Here is an 8,358-nt window from a genome sequence, read left to right on the forward strand (position 1 = left end):
TACTGTACCATCGCCTCTTGAGGGTTTCAGAAACCTCTACAGTTAATAAGTTAAATAAAGAGTTTGTACATAAATATTTGTCTAGGAACCTATTATATCTACAACACAGTAAGAATCTACAGAATGACAAACTTTTACAACACTACACTGAGTGCAATTGTTTTATAACTTTTCAAATATACAAAGCTCTGTTCTTTTTTTATAACAATGGTATGTACAGAATTAATAATCACAGTTTAGTGACTTAAACAGTCCATATTCTAGCAGTGTATTTCGCTTTGGTTTGATATAAAAACCTTGGTTGGTGTAGTGATAAAGAATATAACAAGAAAAAGATATACCCTTTCCCCTAAGTGCACTGGTTATCTTACAGCATCAAATTTACTTTCAGTTTGCACTGTCAGCATCCTTGGTTAGCATATGCAGCTTGTTGCAACATGTAAAATAGTTCTCCAGCGCTTCTAACTGACCAACTTAACATCCTAGGATGCTATTTTAAGAAGATGTGGGTAGCTTTCCACCTCTCTTAGCTTCTCTATTGTTTTTTGTTTCACTTTCTTAATTACAATTCTATTTCTTTCTTTTTTTTTTCTTGCCAGATAAACAGAAGGAAAAATATTTAGTGTACGAAACGCTAATATATAGTAACTTTTATTAGGGTTTTTTTCTTTTTTTTCTTTTTTTTTTTTTTTTTTTTTTTTTACTTTTCCCCCCCTTACGTTCATAGAGGAAATGGACATGTCGTACATTTAGAAATGTACCAGCCAAGGAGTTACTTATTCAGGAGGTTTTAAGTGTCGTTTCACTCGTGTGAGGGATGATGCAAGAGGCATTCACTTTCCCCAAGTTCCTAACTTGAGGACCTACTACAGTCTCAGCTGCTGGTCCTCTTTTTTTTTTTAAAATCATCATTATTTTTCCCCCCGTTTGGTCTTGATTCATGCTGTCTGAGGTGACCTTTATTGATTCGCATATTTACTCTCCTCTTCTCCCCCTCTTTTTTCTCTCCCCCCTAAAAAAACCCTATCCCGCACCCCGCGGACGGCAGCCGTGCCTTAGCACACCTCTTTCCCCGTGCTGTTCCCGGGGAGGATGTTGAGCTGGGTGAGCTGGGCGGCATGTTCCTTGGCCTTCAGCCGCAGGGCGGCGATGCTGGACGCCCGCCGGTCGGCGGCGGCACTGGCCGGGTCCCCCAGCCCCGCCGAGCCCACCGCGCCCTCGGCGGCCGGCGCCGGCTGCCGCAGCAGGGCCGCGGCGCTGGAGGCGCTGCCCAGGGGGGACATGGTGGAAAAGAGCCTGCAAGGGAAGCACAGACGGCCGTCACCGCCGCGCCAGGGAGCGCCGGCCCCGCTCGCCTCCTCCCCACCAAGCGCGGACGCGAGGGGACAGAGACCCGCTGGAAGTACCCGACGGCGGGCAGGCAAAAGATTTTTTTTGGGGGAAAAAAAAAAATTTAAAAAGGGAGGAAAAATCGCTGAGCCTGGTCCTCCCCGACAGCCACAGTCAGGGCGGCAGTGGCCGGGGGATGCGCGGGGAAAAGCCCCCGCTCCCGGGCATGCAGCGCTCGCTCCCCCCGTTCCCTGGAGCCGCCCCGGCTCCGCGAGCAGCGCTGCCGGGGCCGCCCGGCGCTGCCCGCGCCTCGCCTGCGGCTTCCGCGGGAGCTCGTCCCGACGCGAGCCTGTGGAAGCTGCTCAGCCCCACTCATTCCCGCGGCTAAAAATTTGTCCGTGACGGTCCCCCCGCGGCCGGAGCGGCTCACGGCACCCGGGATGTCGCGGCTCCTGTTCATCCCGACTGGCCAAATATACCGGCAACCCCCGCCCCGAGCAAAGCAGAGGCCACGCGTGCACGTAGGGAAAGCCACTCAAGGGTTTAATTTCTGAGTGGGAGCACCGCTTTCCGCGGGCCGGTCCCGCAGGGGCCCTGCCCCGGCCCGGCCGCCCCCACGGGGAACCCGCGGCCGCGCGGGGGGCGGGCGAGGAGCCGCCCCCGCCCAATGAGCGGCCGCTGCGGAAGCACGTGACCCGCGCGGCGCCCAATCGGCGCCGGCTGCGAGGCGCTCCAAGTTCGAACGGCGGGGCGGCCGCGCGCGGCGGGTCCTGTGTGGGGCCGCGATCAGCCCGGCGCCCCCGCCTCAGGACAGCGCGGTGCCGGTGCGCGGGGAGGGGGCGGGCGGTACCTGCCGAAGGCGGGGCTGATGAAGGCGGGGTGGCGGAACACGGCCGCGCCCAGGAAGGTGCCGAGGCCGAGCGGGGTCCCGCCGGGGGGCAGCGCCGCGGAGCCGGGGGGCGGCGGCGGCAGGCTGGGGAAGGCGGCGGCCGCGGCGGCGGCGGCGGTCCAGGCGGAGTCTAGAGCTGGGTGATGAGGAGGGAAAGGACTAGCATCAAGGTATGGACTGAGGGGGTGAGTTGCTGACAGGGGACCAGGGAAAGGCAAACCTGGGGGGTGTGTCTGAGCCCCAGCCTTTTCCCTCTTCCGCCACTTAGCCCTACGGTTCTGGAACCATACCTGAAAGCCAAAAGAAAAACCGGTTTTAATACGCCTGCCCGCGCCCTCGGAGCGGCGAGCCCCGCAGGAGCCCCGCACCGGCCCGACGGCCACCGCTCCTCCGCCCCCGAAGCGGGATCGCCCCAAAGCGGGCCACGTGTGCCGGTGCCGCGCCGAGCCCCGGGCCGGGCCGACCCGCGGCTTTCGGTGCCAGCCCCGGCCCTGCGGCGCGCCCCGGCTCCCCGAGGGGCGCAGGAGTTCCGCACCCCCGCACACCTTGGCGGCAGGTCGGCGGTGCGGGCAGACAGCGGAGCGGGAGGCGGCTCCCGCTGCGCTGGAGCAGCGGCAGTACGATTTCCCAAGAGGACTACGCGGGAATTATTCCGCACTCACATCCACACCGCGACTTTTTTTTTTTTTTTCGTTAAAGGGCATATTTACAAATTATATGGTTTGGGGATCGTTAGAATTTTTTTTCCCTTCAGATTTAAAGAGAGGGGGAAAAATCGTAATTTCACTAATATTGGAAACGAATAAATAATTTGTGAGGCAACCAAAGCAACAAATATAGATTTCAAGGCTGCCCTTTTAAGATCTATTTTATGAAAGTTAGTTTGGATGCCATGGCACTGCCGTCCTTTCTTTTACCCCTCCCACAAAGCAAAAATCGTGAAATAAAACTGCTTAAAGCAGGAGAGAGGTAGAGGAAAATAAACTGCATTTCAAAGGAAAAGAAAAGATTCCGTTATTATATATATAATAACCAATTGAGGGGCCATCACACGCACCTACAGACAGAGACTTTGAGAGACAGACGCTTGTAAATCTTTTGGGACAGGTGTAGGCAGAGTTTTTCCTGTTATGCTGGGCTTTGTAAGCTCAGTATGAGACCCTTCTTTCCCGGAAGGCAGAAAGGCAGCAGCGCTGCGAGTCTCCCTGCAGTTGTTCAGCGGGAATCGATCTCCACGCACGCCTATCTGGGCACCCACGACGAAGAGGCATTGTGCTCGTGCGGAAGGCAACAGCCTGGCACGGAGGGAGCGTCTCTCCCCGCTAAAACTCAATTAGCAAGCTGTCCTCACTACAATTCCCCCTTATTGAATTAATAAGTCTGAGTAGACCCAAAGGTAAACGAAGGGACTCTCATAATTCATATTCACTTAATTACATCTTCTGCCATGAATAGAGGAGAAAGAAAGGGGGTGTCTTTCTGTTAAAAAAGTTATTTAACTTTCCCACGACTTGTTCCCCTGAGCTGAAAATACTGATTTGCTGTCACATCTCTGTTTGACAATGGAGAAATGTGTCAACAGAAAGGAGGGGACAAATCTCATCATTAGCCCCTCTAATGCAAGAAGCTGTTGTGTATTAAATGAGCCATATGGAATTTATTATGCTTTATCAGCACCCGATTTTAACTGTAAAGTGATTTGCTCAGCTTCAAACCCAGAGACATCTGTTTTCTGTTGGCAATCAGGGCATCCCAATGTTTATCGTCTCTTTGGTTATGAGACCCGGGTTGGGAAATGCACTCTGGTATGGGGCGGCAAACACCTTTAATAGCATTGCACTCACTCACTATTAGATCAATGCAGGCTTATTGCTATCAAAAATGGGAAATCAAATAGCATTAGCCAGCTCCTTGTGCAGGCGGAGAGGAAATCAAACAACATTTCGCCTTCAAATGGCCCTGTTTGTTCTAGCACTAAGTGGGCTTTTATGAAGCCGGATTGGAGATTTGATGGCAGCCAAATACCCGACTTGCGGCCGAGCGGGTTTCTAACAAGCGAAACGGGAGCCCTGAGTTTTAATCACGCGGGGATCCGCCAGCCGATGGCTCGGCCCTGGCGGGGCCAGGCCACCCTTCCCCGGGCGCCGCCGAGGGACGCGCCGGTCCCGGTCCCGCCGCTGCCACTCACCTGCACTCGGGCTTCTGTCAGATCGAGCCTCATGGCCAGCTCCTCCCTGGGGGAGACACAGACGCCGCCGTCAGCCCGGGGCACCTCCAATCGCCCGCGCCCGAAATCCCGGTGCCCGAGGCGAGCGGGGCCGGGCCGCGGGCGGACACCGCCTGTCGCCGCCCTCGGCCCGGCTCCGGGCCGCCGAGCTGGGCGCCTCTTGGCACTCCAGGGTTTTGGCATTCCCTCCCCGCCGCTCCCCAAATTCGGCCACTTCCAGCCGCAGCTGCCGTGTAGGGGACGGCAGCCGGGAAGCTCCACACGGAGGTTCACATTGCCACAATTAAGGTAAATCGGAAAACACTAAGGCACTGGAAAATAGCTCATCAGTTCCGTGTCCCAGAGAGGAGCATTCCCAGCATAACTGGGACCCTGCCGCGGCCGGAGCCCCGCACCCTCAGGGCGTGAAAAGCCCTGGAGCAAAACCCAAAGCCGTAAAAAAACACCAACGAAAAAACTGCGGTACGTCCATACACAGCCCGGGCAGCCGCTCCCGGGGCCGGGGCCAGGCGGCGCCCCGAGGTGAGCACCGCGGGCGATGCGCGGCTCCGAGGTCCAGGGGAAAAAAAATGCCCCCATGAACACTCCTGTTCCAACGCTGCCCCGAACCCCAACCCCCGGGCAAAACAAACGAGAAACCGGGAGGGTCTTCGGGATCGAAAAATGCGATTCTGGGGACTCGATCCCCCCTCTAGTCTTAAGGCGGGAGTGGGGAGCTGCAATTTTCGGTCAGCGCGAGGAGAGGGCTGGCGGCTCTGCCTCTCTCCCTGCCTGCACTTCCCGCGGGGGAGCCGCTGGCCAGACCCGCCACCACCGAGCTCCCATTTTCAACGGGAAAATGTCCCCGAAAGTGTGGACAGAGCCGGGCTGGGCCCCCCTGGGCTCCTTGGGGGCAACTCCGGGCACCAAGAGGTCCCGACGTGCCGGGCCGGTATTTTTAGGCAGCGGCGCTTTGATCTCTGCCGCTGCCGGGGCTTCCCCGGGCCGGGCTCCAGCCCACGAGCAGCGCGAAACCGATCCCGGAGCGACCGCGGTGAGAGGAGGGGTGGGCAGGGGGTAAAAATAGCGCCCGGCGGCGGCCTTCAGGCGGGCCTGCCCGGGCTCTGCCGGCCCTGGGTCCCCCCTGAACCCGGCCCCGTTCCCCGTCTCCTCCAGCCCGGGGGTGCCCGAGGCAGGATTCACCGCCGGGAGCGGGGGTACAGCACACTGCGGCCCGTCCCGTCCCCCCGGGGTTGGCTCACTCCGCGCTCGGCCGGGGCCCCGGCACGGTACCTGGTGAAGACGTCGGGGTAGTGGGTTTTCTGGAAGGCCCTCTCCAGCTCCTCCAGCTGGTAGCTAGTGAAGGTGGTACGATAGCGGCGCTGCTTCCTCTTGAGCAGCCCCTCCTCGGAGTCGCTGCCGGCCGAGAGGCAGACGCTCTCCTCGCCGTCCTTGCCCTCGCCGTCCTCGGGGTGCAGCAGCAGCTCCTCCTTGGGGGACAGATCCCCGCCCTCCGCCCCGGGGGCCGCGGTGGCGCCCCGGCGGGCATCCTTCAGCAGCCCCCCGCCGTCCTCGCCCAGCAGCTCCTCCTCCTCGTCGTCCTCCAGCTCCTCTTCCTCCTCGTCCTCGTCCTCCTCCAGCATCTCTTCGTCCTCTTCCTCCTCTTCCTCCTCCGCGGCCGGCGCGGCAGGGCCCGGCCGTTCCTCGACGTGTGCGGCGGGGCTGCCCAGCTCGTCCCGGGCGGGCGGCGGCGCCACGAAGGGCGCGTTTTCACGGTAGCTTTTGCTGCGGCTGATGCTGACCTGGGGCGCCTGGCTGATCTTCAGCGTGTCCCACGGGGCGGCAGCGGGCACGGGGCCCGCGCCCCCCTCCGGCCGCCCCTCCGTCCGGTCCCCCCGCGGCCCCGCCGCCCGCGGCGGCAGCAGCCGGCCCCCGCCCGGCCCGTAAAGCCGGCGCAGTTTGGGGGGAAGGTGCAGCTCGGCCGGCTCGAAGGGGGGACTGGCCTTAGGGGACCCTAAGCCATGAAAGTGGCGTAGACGGCCGCAGCAGTCGGGCGGAGCGGGCAGGCGTGGCGGGGAGAAGGGTACGGAGAAAAGAAAGAAAGAAAGGAAGAGAGAAGGAAAGACACGGTCAGTAGGATCTGCGCGAATAGAGCCCAGGGCAAGAGTCCAGTCCCTCAGCCATCCTTCGTGCACAATTTTCCACCTCCTGCCCCGTCCCTCAGGCCGGCCCCGGCCCGCGCCGCTGCTCCCAGCCTGGCAAGAAATTCCTCCGGGCCGCTGAGCCTGGCCCGACGCCCCGCACGGGGCCGGGACAGGCTGAGGGGGCTCTGGCAGCCCCGGGCCTGCGCCGGCACATTTCCTACAGCGGTCAGCGCCGGACCACATCCCACATGGCGGGGCAGCGGTAGTCCCAGTGCGCCCGCCCGGCGGCCCGGGATTCCTCCGCTGGCTTTTTTTTTTGTTTTGTTCCCCCCTTCCTATAATCTTCCCCCACTCCCCAAGTGTAGTTTTGGTTTTGTAGGAAACAATCCCGCCCGCCAGTGTACGCCGGGAAAAGCGGGAGCGAGGCCGCCCATGGGAGCTGCCCATCCGGGCTCCCCGCGGCTCCGGAGGGGGCTGCTCCCAACTTGGGGCCGGGGGCGGTGGCTGCCGGCGGCCCGTTATCACTGCCCCGGCTGCTGCCGGGCGCGGCCCCGGCTCGCTGGCCGAAACCCGTCACAGGTTTTAATGCGAACGGGCCAGGCTTTCCCCCCACACGGATCGCATCTCGCACCGATTTATTTCGGCTTTAAAAATTACACATATATCGAAAGCAAGAGCAGCCTAAAGCGCCGGTACCCGACCCCCAGGGAAAGAATTGTGACGAATTCCGGGCACGGCTCTGGCCGCGCTTCCTGGCAGCATAGCAGCCGCTAACGAGCACGGTAACGGGATAACAGCGACCGCAGCTCCGAGGCGGCGCCCGGCCGTGCGGTGCAGGCGGGGAGCGAGGCCGGAGCCGAGCCGCAGGGTGTGCAGGGAATGGGGGACACTCAGCCGGGCCTGCCCCATGCCGGGGAAAAGGGACGGGACGAGCGGGATGGGACGGCAGGGCTTACCTTGCGCGGCCTTGTCGGTGTCGGGACGGGCGGCGATGGCGGGCAGGGTGGGCGCGGTACCGAGCAGCCGCACCTTGCAGGGGCTCCGCCGGCCCAGGATGCTGTCGATGCAGTAGGAGGACAGCAAAGTTGGCGATTTACTTTTGCACTCGGGGCGCTCGGCGCAGCTCTCCTCCGGGTAGGGGCCGCTCATGGCGGCGGCAGCGGGGCCGAGCCGTGGGGCCGGGGCGGGAGCGGCGGCGCGGACGCCCCCGCGGCGCTGCCCGGTGCCGCCGGGACGCCCGTCACGGGGGGAGTGAGCGGCGGCCGCGGCGCTCTTGAGTCCCCTCGGCTCCACGTGCGGGCAGCCGCCCCCTGATTGGCTCCCGCCGGAGGCCGGGCGGCCGCCGACAGACGGCGCCCGGCAAAGCCCGGCTCGGACCGCCCCGGATCGGCGCCCGCCCCGAGTCGCCGCGCTGCCCCCGGCCCCGCCCCGCCCCTCCCGCCGCGCTCCGCCCCCGCTCCGTGGGGGCGGCAGCCGGCGGGTACCCGCTCGGGGGAGCCGTCGGGGGCGCCCGGGATGGGCGGCGGCGGAGTTCCCGTGGCACGCCTTGCTCCGTCCCCACCCCCCCCGCCCCGACGGCAGCCCGCTCCCCGCCCGACCCCCCCTTAGGCCCCCGGCAATTCCCGGGCGGGATGGCGTGGGCGGTGCCGGGGGATCCGCGCCGCGTTTTCCCGCGGGCAGCGCCCGCCGGGCGCGGTGCTGCGCAGGGCCGCGCGCTCGCCGCGCTCGCCGCCGCTGTTTGAAATGTCGCGTCCGCGCTCGGCGCTTTCCGCGGCAGCTCCTGCGCAGCG

The 8,358-nt window shown here is 62.2% G+C and overlaps 1 protein-coding gene across 2 annotated transcripts; it reads right to left on the bottom strand.

The window, feature by feature from the left end:
* On the bottom strand, nt 1-7,800 carry ARX (aristaless related homeobox). Of its 2 annotated transcripts, XM_066545451.1 has the most exons (6): nt 7,525-7,800; nt 5,718-6,438; nt 4,407-4,452; nt 2,439-2,508; nt 2,180-2,354; nt 1-1,296 (listed from the first exon to the last, which is right to left on the bottom strand). In XM_066545451.1, exons 1-6 carry the CDS (start codon nt 7,715-7,717, stop codon nt 1,056-1,058), a joined length of 1,446 nt encoding a protein of 481 aa, XP_066401548.1. In that variant the 5' UTR covers nt 7,718-7,800; the 3' UTR covers nt 1-1,055. The 2 variants fall into 2 exon arrangements, with proteins under 2 accessions (XP_066401548.1, XP_066401547.1); XM_066545450.1 differs by having other exon boundaries at nt 2,180-2,508.
* Nucleotides 7,801-8,358: the final 558 nt, after the last annotated feature.

The sequence above is a fragment of the Molothrus aeneus genome, chromosome 2, assembly GCF_037042795.1.
Source record: "Molothrus aeneus isolate 106 chromosome 2, BPBGC_Maene_1.0, whole genome shotgun sequence".
Classification (NCBI taxonomy): Eukaryota; Metazoa; Chordata; class Aves; order Passeriformes; family Icteridae; genus Molothrus; species Molothrus aeneus.